Source organism: Camelus ferus, chromosome 1 (assembly GCF_009834535.1).
Source record: "Camelus ferus isolate YT-003-E chromosome 1, BCGSAC_Cfer_1.0, whole genome shotgun sequence".
In the NCBI taxonomy this organism is placed as follows: domain Eukaryota; kingdom Metazoa; phylum Chordata; class Mammalia; order Artiodactyla; family Camelidae; genus Camelus; species Camelus ferus.
Genome location: NC_045696.1, coordinates 40775216 through 40788355, shown reverse-complemented (window position 1 = coordinate 40788355; position 13140 = coordinate 40775216). Strand labels below are relative to the sequence as shown.

The window sequence follows — 13140 nt, the reverse complement described above, 5'->3', positions numbered from 1 at the left end:
AGTATTACTGGTTTGGTTTTGGATTTTTCTTTTTTTCCCCTACTTATTAGAAATTCACTAACATTTTCATTAGAGTATTAATAATTACTTCCTCTTCAAGATGAATTTAAGATGTAGAATTAGGCTTTTTAAAAAATTAGGCAGCGTGTGAGTTTCTAAATCTTTTTATTAACATTAGGCAGAGAAGCCATGCTGGACTATTTTTGTATTAAAGAAAGCAATGAGTTTGGCAAATCTAATTAATTTAAAAGAATACAAAATAAATGCAATTACTTACACTGGGATGTTTCCAGTTCAGAGTCAAAGTCTCCCACTTGGGAAATTGGAAGGAAAAAAAGCATACCACCAATGGGAAATTTTCAGCAAGACATTTGAATCTGGCTTGGAGGTGGTAATAAGTATGGCTGCTGGTTTCAGACAGACTTGTGTGAGAAGATGGCAGTGAACACTTCCAAGTTCATATCTACTATTTGTTTTACTAAATAAACATGGTCCAGAAGTGAGTTTAAAAGGCAGGAACAGCCTATGAGATTAGATTATGCATGCAGAACTGACCTACAAAATATCAGGTATGTTTGTAATCTAGGTACTTATTCCAACATTGCGTGAAATTACAGTACACAGATGACACCCACCAAAAGGGTCATTACAGTATTTCTTAGGCTTTTTATAAAACAGCAAAACGAATCTACCCCAAATCCCAAAGTAAGAGGTGCTTCACAGGAGTATATTAAGTTTTCCGGAGAAACAGAACCAATAGGAGATCTATATGTATGCATAGATCTATTGTAAAGAATTGGCTCACGTGACTATGGAGGAGGCTGGCAAATCCAAAATCTGCAGAGTTGATGTTTTAGTTTGAGTTCGAAGGCCAAAAGCTGCTGTAGAAACAGGAAGAGTTGAAGTCACGGTTTGAAGGTTGTCAGGTAGGAAGAGCTGATGTTTCAGTTGGAAGGAGGAATTCTTTCCTACTTGGGGGAGGGGCAGCCTTTTATTCTATCCAGGCTTTCAACTGACCAGATGAGGCCCACCTACATTATGGAGGGCAATCTGCTTTACTCGAATCTACCAATTTAAATGTTAATTTCATCCAAAAGTACCCTCACAGAAACACCCAGAACAGTATTTGACCAGCAATCTGGGTACCCTGAGCCCAGTCAAGTTGACACATTAAAATTAACCATTATAGGTAGTGAGTGAAAACATTTTTGGGGCAACATTCTTCAGAGATGGCCAGATATGCATTTTACAGTTACTTTTATATTTACACATTTCTCTCCTAAATACATCCATTGCAAATATAGAAATATATTTCATTATATTCTCCTTTTTAAATTTCTAGAGCAGAGTTTTTCAGCCTCAGCACTATTGACATTTTGGGCCAGATATTTTTTTTGTCATGGGGGTTGTCCTGCAGGTTTGCAGGATATTGAGCAGTGTCCCTGGCCTCTACCCATTAAATGCCAGTTGCAATCCTGCACTAGATGCCAGTAGTAGCCCCCTCCTCCCTGAGTTGTGACAATCAAATACGTCTCCAGGTATGGCAAATGGCCCTTGGGGGTCAAAATAGCCCTGAGTTGAGAACCACTGGTTAACATTGATATGGACATGACGATCTGTTAGAGGCCATTGTGTTGGCATCACTAGAAACTTCAGAAAGTGACTTTTAAAATCCTTGCTGTCATTTCTCTTTAACTGCTGTGTAGATAGCCTCTTCAGGCATCCAGACATTTTGCATATACTGGGTTGCCTCGTATTTCACTACCTTTCCCCATTAACTGCTGAGACACAAATGTACCAAATAAATGTAGAATCAGGAAGTGGTTGTATGTGTGGGGTACAGTCACAAACACACATACTATATGCACACATAATATTCATGATGGTCTCATTTTTGGGTTTGGCAGCTGGATTGGTCTGAATTCTGAAAGCACAGACTGCATGTCTCAATTTGCAATTCTGTTCTCTTATAAAGTGATATTCTGATGTTTTCTTCCAGACAAACAATAGACAAACTCAAATTGAGGGACATTCTATAAAAGTGTCAAGGTTATGAACGACAATAAGAGACTGAGTAACTGTCACCAACCGGAGGAAGCTAAGGAGAATGACAACTACATGCAATGTGGGATGAGTGGATCCTGGAATAGAAAACGGACAACAGTGGGAAAACTGGGGAATTCTAAATAAAGTCTGTAGTTTAGTTAATTATATTGTATCAATGTTGATTCCTTAGTTTTGATAATTGTACTATGGTTATACAAGATGTTAACACTGGGGGTGCTGGGGAAAGAGGGAATGGGAATTCTTTATACTATTTTTGCAACTGTTCCATACATGTGAAACTACCTCAAAATAAAGAGTTAAAGAAATAAATGAGTAAGACCATTGTAGGTACATCATTGTCTTTGACATGTTTACAAAGTGCCACATATACTTACAGCTCTTTCTACCACTACCACTGCCACCCTTCACTCTGGGACTAGGCTTCACAGTTTATAAATCCGTTCTCACGAAATCCTCAGCAATCCTGCAAGATATCATTCCCGTTTCGCAGCTGATTAAACTGAGGCTCAGAGAGGGAAGGGGCTTGTTTAGGGTTGCTCCGCTGCTCTTTCCCTTCCCTTACACAGTCCTATTAGAGGCCAGTTGGTGAGAGAAAAACTCAGTCTGTGTAACAAAAATCACACACAAGCCAGTGATGCTTTATTATACAAGGGTTTTGGCAAAGGACAGATTCATTTTTGTCAAAGAATCCCCATGAAACATTCCCAGCGATCCATCTGGTGACACAATTAACTTAATAAAACAATAGCTGATATTTTCTGAGTGCATATGCAATGTGCTGAAGCCATTAAAGGAGATGCAAATCCCACCATGAAAACTGGAATCTTCATCAGGACCTAGATTTAGAAAAGGCCCAGCTTCAAAGATTCTGATTTGCATAGACTGAAGACTCCCATTTCCAAAAGTTCAAAAACCTCCTTTCTTATCTAAATGAGACAAAAGAAAAAAAAGGTTAAGATCAAGAAAAGATGGTCTTGATGAATAAATTCAACCATCTGGACTCTGGTATTTTATGCAGTTGTTACGGCCAGAACTAGGAAGAGAAAAACCTGCATTTTATTCAGAGTTGAAATATTTACAAAAGTAAAAGAAGATGTACTATATAAGGCATCAGTTTCATTAAAATGCCCTTTTGTTTGCAGCCATTCAAAATAAAAGCTCATAAAAGAATCTTACACAAAAGTGTTTCAAGATATCCAAAGTGTGCCTAGAGTATACATAATATTTCAATGTAGCAAAACTGCTAATAATAATCAACATAATAAAAATGACTATAGGTTATTCTTCTTGGAGACTATTTCTCCCTCATTATTATAATTAGAAAACTAGTGGTGACTTACTCAGATGTGTGTGTAGGGAACTGAGAAAATGGTTTTTCCGTCCGAACTGATGTCTAATATAACTCACCAATCAATTATAATCAGATTTGGTCATTCTGGGGATATAGTTTTACATAGTAAATTAATTCATTCAGCATTTTTGGAGGAGTAATTCCCATCTTCTTTGATAGTTTCTGCCATGATTTATTCCTGGTTGGTGACTAGCAGCCATGTTTATTACTGCACAACCCTATTCTCGCCAACAGCAGCTTCTAAGCATCTGGGTAGATTGAAATATTAGTCCCATGGTAACATGGTGGGTGGCAAATCAATTTTTCACATTATGATGATAATGGATTACCTTCATAAATATATAATGAGCTAATGCTGTTCCCACAAAGGTATTCAATCAGCTCTAATCCATTGAGACATCAAAAAAAATTTCCCATTCCCCAAAAAAACAAAACAGCCCTCTAAATTAGGTAAGTGGGGATGTGGAGATGCAGGTAATGAGGCAAGTTTGTGCCCCCCACCTCCAAGTGCACTTATAAGGATGAAAGGCAAAGATAATTGTGTCTTTAAAACAAGGCACAGGGAAATGTGCCAAGTCCTCCAGATCTTTGTGTCTCTCTAAGGTACAGTATAGATGTGGTCCCCAGTGAGGCAGAGGCCATTGGTTATTTAATGAAGAAACAAAGCTGATTCCTACAAAACACATGGAAAAGATACAGTTATGTGTAAGGGGTGAGATGGCCTCTATAATTGTAGTTACTTCAGAGTTAAAGGAAATCATTTCAAAGGCCAGAATGTGCTGGCTCCCCATGTCAAAGACTTTATTACTGTGTTTGAACTCAAGTTCAAATTGAAAAAAAAAAAAGAAAAGAAAAGATTAAAGGCAAGTGCTGGATTGCTGGTTACATGGTACCTCGGGAATGTCCATCATCCTCCTCAATTTTTGATCTCTCCAGTTCCAGTCAAAAACCAGAAACTTTAAGGGGTTCAAATTAAGGCCACCTGAAAGAGACAGGGAGAGTGTTGCTACATTAAAGAACTCATGACCTAAATTTATTAAAATGATTTTTTATTCGCCTGGTTGCTTTTTGCCTCATTTGCTCTCTTCTCCCCCGGCCACTAATCTCTGCACATTTAAGTGCTGTCCTTGCCTGATGGAAAGCAAATGTAGCACTTGGAGTCTTGCTCCCTTTACAATCTTATCGCTGATTCTCAACGAAGCAGGGAAGCTGCTCTTGCTAAGCTTGTCAAATGCTCAAGTGTTGGCAAAGAATCAAACCCAAGCCTCCATTTCATGAAGCTTCAGAGGATGAAGTCTTCCCGCCAGGCATTTGATAAAATATATCCTGCAGCTTGGGGTAGTGGCCCTGCAGAGGAGTTGAGTCCAACAGAGTCTGCATGGCTGTGCGGAGGTGAGTGGGTAGAAGGATGAGGACAGGGTTGCAGGGTTAATTTCAGGCAGAAAAGAAAGTTAAGATGAATGGGTTCTATTCAGAATTTGAGGAGACTGGTAAACCGCTTAAAGTCTCATTCCTGCTGTTTTCCCATCTATTTAGAGACAATTATGGAATGTGGGGCCGGAGAGGACCTCAGAGATTGTCTGTTCCTCAGAGGTCTCAGAGCTGGGCAGTCAGTTTTTCCCTCTGCCCCCAGCTGTTACATGTTACACCTGGAAACATAAAGAAGCCTTCCTTTATCCTGCAGCACTTCCCCTCGATACTGTTATTTCAGTGTTTCCCTCTCTGCCCAAAAAAACTTTTCCAAGCTTCTTATAACTACAGTGCCTCTTATTTAAAACTTTCTCTGCAAAATTAAAAATGATAGGTGAGGAAAAGACAATGAGCTCATAGTGTTCCCCTAAAAATAACTGACTGCTGGTGGGAGAGCAAACAAGTACGGTCTCTCTGGAAAGCAACCAGGCATTATACAAGAGGAGCTTTAAAATGCTTAGTATGTGATAAAATAATTCTCCTTTATGACATATCCCAATAAAATATCAGACACTTAATGCATACTTACTTGTAAAGATGATCACTGTGTATTACTTGTAATAGCAAAAACAAATTAGAAAGACCCCAAATATCCTATCAAAACAGAATTGCTCCAAAAAACAATATAAATTGGTGTTAATATCCCAAAAAAATATAAAGAACTCATACAACTCAACGGCAAAAAAACAAGTGATCTGACTTAAAAATAGGCAGAGTAACTGAGTAGACGTTTTTCCAAAGAAGACATACAAAATGGCCAATAGGTACATGAAAATGTGGTCAGTGTCACTAATCATCAGGGAAACATAAATCAAAATCAAAATAAGCTATTGCCTAATACTTGTTAGAATGACTATTACCAAAATGACAAGAGATGTGGGAAAAAAGGAACCCTTGTGCACTGTTGGTGGGATTGTACATTGGTGTAGCCACTATGGAAAACAGTATGGAGGTTTCTCAAAAAAATTAAAAACAGAACTATCATGTGACCCAGCAATTCTACTTCTGGTTATACACCCAAAGGAAATGAAATCATTATCTCAGGAAGATATCTGCATCCTCATAATCACAGCAGCATTACTTACAATAGCCACGACATGGGAACAACCTAAGTGTCCACTGACAAATGACTGGATAAAGAACATGTGACACACATACACACACACAGTGGAATGTTATTCAGCCATAAAAAAGAAAATCCTGCCACTTGTGACAACATGGATGGACCTTGAAGGCATTATATATACTAAGGAAAATAAGTCAGAGAAAGACAAATACTGTATGATCTCACTTATATGGGGGAAACAAACAAACAAACAAATCATTTCATAGCTACAGAGAACAAACTGGTGGTGGTTGCCAGAGGTAGGGGGTGGGAGAAAAAGCTGAAGGTGCAAAACGTAAGAATTTTCAGCTATAAGATAAATACGCTCTGGGGATGTAATACATAGCATGGTAACCATAGTTAACAATACCGTACTATATATTTGAAAGTTGTTAAAAATGTAGACTTTAAAAGTTCTCATGAGAAGACAGAAAATTGTAAATATGTGAACTGACTGATTTGTATACCATGGTCAGTACAATGTTATATGTCAATTATATCTCAATCAAACTAGAAAAAAATTCAACAGAACATATGTAGCCATTAAAAATGAAAAATTAAAACTAATTCATGACAAGGAAAGTCCTCATGAGATATATTAAGTGGAAAAGACAGGCTATAAAGTTATTACATGCAATATGATTTCTACTTATAAAAATAAATAGATAAATGCATAGAAAAAGACTGAAAAGAAATATATTTAATATTAACTAACAAGAGATTAAAGTGACTTATTTTCTTTTCTGTACCTTTTTTGCATTTTACAGAGACTCATAATTAGAAAATTCCCTTTTTTATTAAATAAAACAATACAATTCTGACTATAAGTGTATGGATCCCAGTGTTACAGGATATTTTTTGATGTCTAGAAACTCTCCTTAATATATCATATATGTAAACATCTTAAATCATAAACAGCTATATAAAATGAGTTATGGGCCACTTGCTTTGCTTTGCTAGATTTTCAGTTTCTAGAGTGCTGGAATTGTTCTTTTAAAATACTTTGTACGGTAACATCTGTAGTTAATGAATATTAAACCATTCAACCAGTTAGAATCAGAAGTTATTTTCATTAATATTATGAAAAAGTCAACAGCTCCTTAAATGATTTTTCCATTCCTTAAATGAAATAAGCCTCCACAGTGAGTTTTAACAACTCTGTAGAAATCTAATTTCAACAATCTGGACAAGTTTGTTCTCGCTCTCCCCCCCGCCTCTTAAATATTAAATATGTAGAAGAGTGACCCTGCTGCACTGGGTGCCTAGTGACACACACAAATCAGCTAGAATCCAGGAAGGGGAGAGGTGGATCTCTGGCTAAGAGGGAATGGGAGGGTGCATCCTTGGCCTTTCTTGCTGCCCAGCCAATTTCTCCCAACTCTGTGTCTTACAGACTATCAGTGCCTGTCATCTGTTCCTTCACTTTCAACACCCTCCTCAGCCCACAAGATAAAAATCCAGCCAATTACTGTGTAAGATCTACTCTCTACAATCTGACTTTCTTTCCAACTGAATCACAGGCTACTACGGCCCACGAAGTCTCAAAACAAGAAAGGTGGTCTCTTTAATAAAGGTACTAACGGGTATTTGTTGAGTTCTTAAGGTGTGACATCCATTGTGTTTAGCTCTTTATTGGTATAACAATTCTTTGAGGTAGATGCTATTACTATCTCTGGCATTCAGAAAAAGAAATAGGGTTAGAAAGGTTAAGAAACTTGCCAAGTCACAGAGCTGGTAAATTGATGGACCTTGGACTTGCATTCAGAGGTTTGAGTCCATAATAGGGGCTCTTAACCTCAGCATAGTATTGCCTACTTAACACCTCCTCTGGTTGCACACTGTGCACCTGCCTGTCTGCTTCTGATTCAGCTGTTCTCCCATTCCTGAAGGCTTTCCTCATGTCTCCATACTTCAAAGATCCTATTTTAATCCTCCATATACTTCAAAGATCACTTAAAGACCCTTTCCTCTGTAAAATCTTCCCTGCAGATTCAGCCACCATAACCATCTCTCCCTCATTTCAATTGCTATAGGATTTAGAAGTACTCATTTGGCCCCTGGCATTTACTGCCTCATGTTGTCAATCTCATTCTATGTACATTTATCTCTTCAGCTGGATCAGGAGCTCCTCGAGGGGAAAAGCTTTGGAACCAGGAAGGCCTCGAATGACAGCTCTTGGGACGGGCTATGTAACCCTTTTAAGCTTCAGTTTTCTCTCATAAAAATTAAGACTGCTAGCCTTAAGGATGCTGTGAGTACTAGATGAGATATGTGAGAGTGTCTGGCATAGCACTGAGTGCAAAATAGGAACTCAAAAAATATTTGCTTCCCTTCTTTGTCTGGGGCTACCAAGTTTGTTACTTCCTTGTAATTGTGCAGACCTCTGCATATCCTGGGTTCATTTAATCCTGGATGATTTTCATCTGGAGAGAAACACTAGTATGTTTAGCTCTTGTTTGCTTCCTGGCAAATGATCATCTCTATACTTAGCTACTATACTGATGAACAATTTACTTTTAGATACATAAAAATCGAGGACTAGCCTCAGATAGTTATAAAATAATGTTCTATTACTGTATTAAACAAGTAATTTGGAAATGAGCATTGAAAAGAAATCTTTAATCTGTCTGAGGTAGAATACATAAGATTATCAGCAGGTCAACAGGTTTTTAGGCTTTGGTAAAGTCAACAAACTATAAAAACCCACTGGTGGATGCTGTCTGGAATACTTTCTGGGTAAGGCACTAAAAGAGAAATACATTCGGGAGAAGTATTGTATAATACCTATATTTCACCCACAGAAACTGCATTTTTGTTTCAACAAATTTTTATACCAGCCCTCAACTAGAATGGGAGTCCTGGGGGGCTGAGACTCAATTAAGTGAGAGGGAAATACTCAGCACATCCAGCTATACAATTGCAAATTGGTGGAATAATTGTGGATCCACTAACCTGCTTACAGCAACTGGGATTTGAATGTATTTAGATGGGCACGTGCACTGCAGTTTCCAACAGTCCTTATCACTCCCTACTGCATTATACCTGCTGGCAGCTTTAGAGACTAAAGGCTGAGTTTCCAACTCCTGAATTAACACAGAGGTCTGGTTTCACTACCTCACACATGTGGTTTCCCAAACTCACATAGGGGTCAGGCAAACTCCCAGCTCTGAATAGGAGTATCACCACCTCTTTTCATACCTTGTTTAATGAGTTCTTTAATCCTCCCTGGAGTTCCTACACCAAGGTGTACCACACGTTTCTCCAGCAATTTTACCTGCTCCTGGACCTATTCCAAAATGATGGAGAACAAAGAAGAATCATCAAAAAGTTCAATCACAGCCCAATTTAGAGTATTTACTGTAAAAGCTAAGAGGCAAAAAAACAAATGGAGCTACCCTTGTTTAGGGACAACTTCCAGGGCAAAGAAGAGTAACATCAGACAGAAAAGCATCTCCCTAGAAAACTGGTAAATCTTCAAAGAATCCAGGGATCAAACCTCAGCTCCTGTACAGAAATCTCAGAGTATAGAGGAATGTTGACTGTTGGGATAGATGAAGGAAAGGCAAAGAAAACCAGAATGGTTGCTAAATATGTTATACAAGGGAGGCACCAAAGAACATGCTTGCTAAGGAGATAAGGAAAAGAGGCTGAAGCAGAGAAACTGAGGTCTGGAGGTGGCCTTTATGGATCACTTTCATCTCTCACCAGGAATGATATGCCCTTGTTTACCTTTATATGTTTTGCAAATAATTTCATAACTTTGCTGTCTCCTCTGAATGCAGTCATTGACCTGATGAAAAAAGAATAGATTAACACATAAGAAAATTCACTACTTAAGTATTACATCTTGATTTATTCAAAACATGTGCATGTATGTGTGCACATACATGCATATGTATGTGGATACACACACACACACACACACAATTCTAAGACACATATACACAAACAATTCCCATCTCTGGAATAGAACTGGGGTGGCCTTTATTCAAGCATGTATCTGGGTTGGCTTCTAACTCTCATACACAAGGTTAACTTTACTTAGGTTTCCTTGATTATTATTGTATTATTTAATTATTTTATTTTGGTGTGTAGGGGGGGATTAGGTTTATTTATTTATAGAGGAGTTACTAGGGACTGAACCCAGGACCTGGTGCATGTTAAACACGTGCTCTACCACTTGACCTATACCCTCTCCCGGTTTCCTTGATTATTGAAACATGTAGATCTGTCCTTCACTTCTGTTAAAATGAAAATAACAGTCCCAAAATGGTGTCACTTGTGCTGCTCTCCAACTGCAGTATCAGCCTCTCCCAGAAATGTAACCTTAATCAACCACTCTGGAATTTCTGGTCAAGCACCAGCAAGGTAATCTGTCAAGTGGGCCCTCTCTACCCACCAGAGTAAGACAAAATCCTTGCTGTTCCCTTCCCCTTCAAAAGAAAATGTCCTGGCCTAAATATAAATCTTTTCTTTTATTAATAGATCCCTTGCTCCACCTTTTTCCTATAAGAACCTTTCATTTTTGTACAACCCCTCGGAATGCCCCTCCTGTAGCTAGAGGGGATGCTGACTGATTCATGAATCACTGAGTAAAGCCAATTCAATCTTCAAATTCACTCAGTTGAATTTTGTTCTTTTAACACCTGTAACACAAAAGTTCTATATTTTAGGCCCCTTGCAGAAAATTTATCTTCAAACTCTGCAGTATAGTTCTCATACAAAATTTGGTTGTGAGAAGTATCTTAGCAGTGATATCAGCCCGAGATCTACGGAACGCAAGGGCACATACAAAGGTCTGTCTGTGGCTGTCCTGAGGGGGCAGAAATGAGCTGGCAGGGGTTAGCAGGAGGGCTTATGTCCTTCATTCAGAGTAGCCCCCCGCCCCCACTTTATCTACATTGCAGAGTGAACTTTTCTGTAAAATTTTATATGTGGAAATGCTTTGGGTATAAATGGGTGTAAAAGAATAATCTTTTAGTTGATGTTTGGGAATAGAACTAACATGGGAATACTGCTCAGAATGTTACTTTCCTTTATATATCATTATTATATTTGAGAAATGCTACTGGCCAGTAGGACTACATAAGTTTGCAAAATAGTGACTCATGCTATACAAACGAGTTCTGTTGCACTCAAGTCTGCACTTACACACGCACTTTCTCCATGGCAAGGTTAACTAGGAAGACAATTCAGAGAACATATTTAACATAAGTCGTGGTTCTCAAGAGAGCAGACAGTCTTACAAAAGTTAGAATTATTTAATGTTAGCCTTTATGAATGGGGCTTCTTGTGCCTGCTCAAGAATCACTTAACCTTGAAATGGATCATTATATCACTGAAGACACAGAAAAACACTGAGAATGGGCAAATGAAGTACGACAACATAGTGTTTTTATGCCCCTCAAAAAGGCATTTATGTACAGTTAAAACTCAAATCGATGTGACAACTTGTTTTTATGAGGCCACCTCCAGGCCCACCTCTTTGCCATTAGTGCTTGAATCTGAAAGGAGTTCTGTGGTGGTAGTTCTTGAAGGAGTGGAATGTCAGTGTGAATTCTTATGATTTCAGAAACAGCAAGTACAGCTGTCCAGAAGCAGTTGGAGTTTTGAAGATCAATTATGCTTAGAGCAGAAATAGTTGATACACTTTTGTTTTATTGAGAGGGTGTGAGATACAATTTAATGTGTTGCCTAGTGGGAAAGGAGGGTTTGAAGGACTGGTAACTAAGCTTAAAAACTACTCTACTAAATTCATTGTCAGATTAGTTCATTTAGAAAAATAGATGCTAAATAACCACCAAGAGTCTACATTTGCACCTCAGTCTATTTGATCAAGCTCCTTTTCCCTCAGGAATTGGATTTTCTTTTGTTTTGTCTCTGGTCAAAGCCTGGCGCAGAGTCTGGCATAGAGCCTGGCCCTAGGAGAGGGTGAGTCTCAGTAAATCCCACTTTATTCTGATGGCTCTTCTCTGAGAGCTGAATGTTACCACAGATCCAATGGAAGCCTTTTTGTTTATTCTACAAAAAAACAGTAAATGAAAAGGTATGTGAAAGCACTTAGTAAAGCCCCAACAAATCTTTAAAGCGGAATTTTTACATTTAAATTTTTGGTCCATTTGGCATTTGTCTTGGTATAAGAAGTGAGATATGGCTACCAAGTTGTTCCAACACCAATTATTAAATAATCCAACTTTCCCTCTTGACGCGGCACTCTTGCCACATGCTGCACTTTCAGATGCACATGGGTCTATTTCTGAATGTTTGATTCTGTACCACTGTTCTGATCTGTCCTTCATGCATGTGCCAGTTCCACAGTTTTAATTACCGAGACTTCATTTTTTTTCAAATAATCTGATAAATACTACAGGCATAGAATCCTTTCTAACATTCTTGTTCAGAATTTCCCCAGCTATTTTTAGTTCTGTATTTTCTCATATGAACTTAGAATTAGTTTCTCCAGTTTGAAAAACAATTTCATTGAAGTTTCATTGGGAATCTGTGAAATCTGCAGATTACCTTAAGTAAAACAGACATCTTTACATTGAATCTTCCTATTCAAGAATATGGTATGCCTTTTTGTTTGTTTAAGATCTTCTGCATCCCTCATGTAATATTTTCTCTATCTAAATTTTGGTAAGTTTATTCCTTGGTGTTTCATTCTTTTTCTTGCTATTATTTTAAATTAAATCTTTTCTTTCATTATTCCTACAACTGGCTGTTGCTTGTATAATCTCCGTGCTTTTACCCTTGCCCTCTACAATGTGTGCTCTCCACACAGCAGCCAAAGCGATCCTTTAGAATGACTATTCACATCATATAACGTCTCTGCTCACAGTCCTCCAATGGCACACCCCATCGCAGGGCCTTTTGTACTTATTGTCCCCTCTGCCTGAAACCCTCTTCCTCCAGATATCTGCTTGGCTTTCTCTCACTTTGTTTAAGTCTTTGCTCAAATATCAATCTCCTGAGAGAAGTTTTCTGTGACCACCCTTTTAAAAGTAGCCCCCATCCTCTTTGCCATGCTTGATTTTTTTCTTACATAACTTATTATTATCTGAGATTATTATGTATGTTTATTTGTTTACTGTAAGTTCCATGAGAGAAGGGACTCTGTGTATTTTGTTCATTGCTACATCTCCAGAAT

The 13140-nt window shown here is 38.1% G+C and overlaps 1 protein-coding gene across 13 annotated transcripts in view; it reads right to left on the bottom strand.

The window, feature by feature from the left end:
* Positions 1 to 2669: 2669 nt before the first annotated feature.
* Positions 2670 to 13140, bottom strand: part of CMSS1 (cms1 ribosomal small subunit homolog) — a 333529-nt gene continuing 323058 nt past the window's right edge. For 10 of the 13 annotated variants that reach the window (XM_032490123.1, XM_032490131.1, XM_032490140.1 and 7 more), the window contains 4 exons: positions 9723 to 9783; positions 9192 to 9279; positions 4312 to 4400; positions 2910 to 2993 (listed from right to left, as the gene is read on the bottom strand). In XM_032490123.1, the coding sequence (XP_032346014.1) occupies positions 2910 to 2993; positions 4312 to 4400; positions 9192 to 9279; positions 9723 to 9783 (322 nt within the window). Of the gene's footprint in view, positions 2994 to 4311; positions 4401 to 9191; positions 9280 to 9722; positions 9784 to 13140 lie in introns of all 13 variants that reach the window. The other 3 variants (XM_032490115.1, XM_032490187.1, XM_006195639.2) reach the window with 2 other exon arrangements.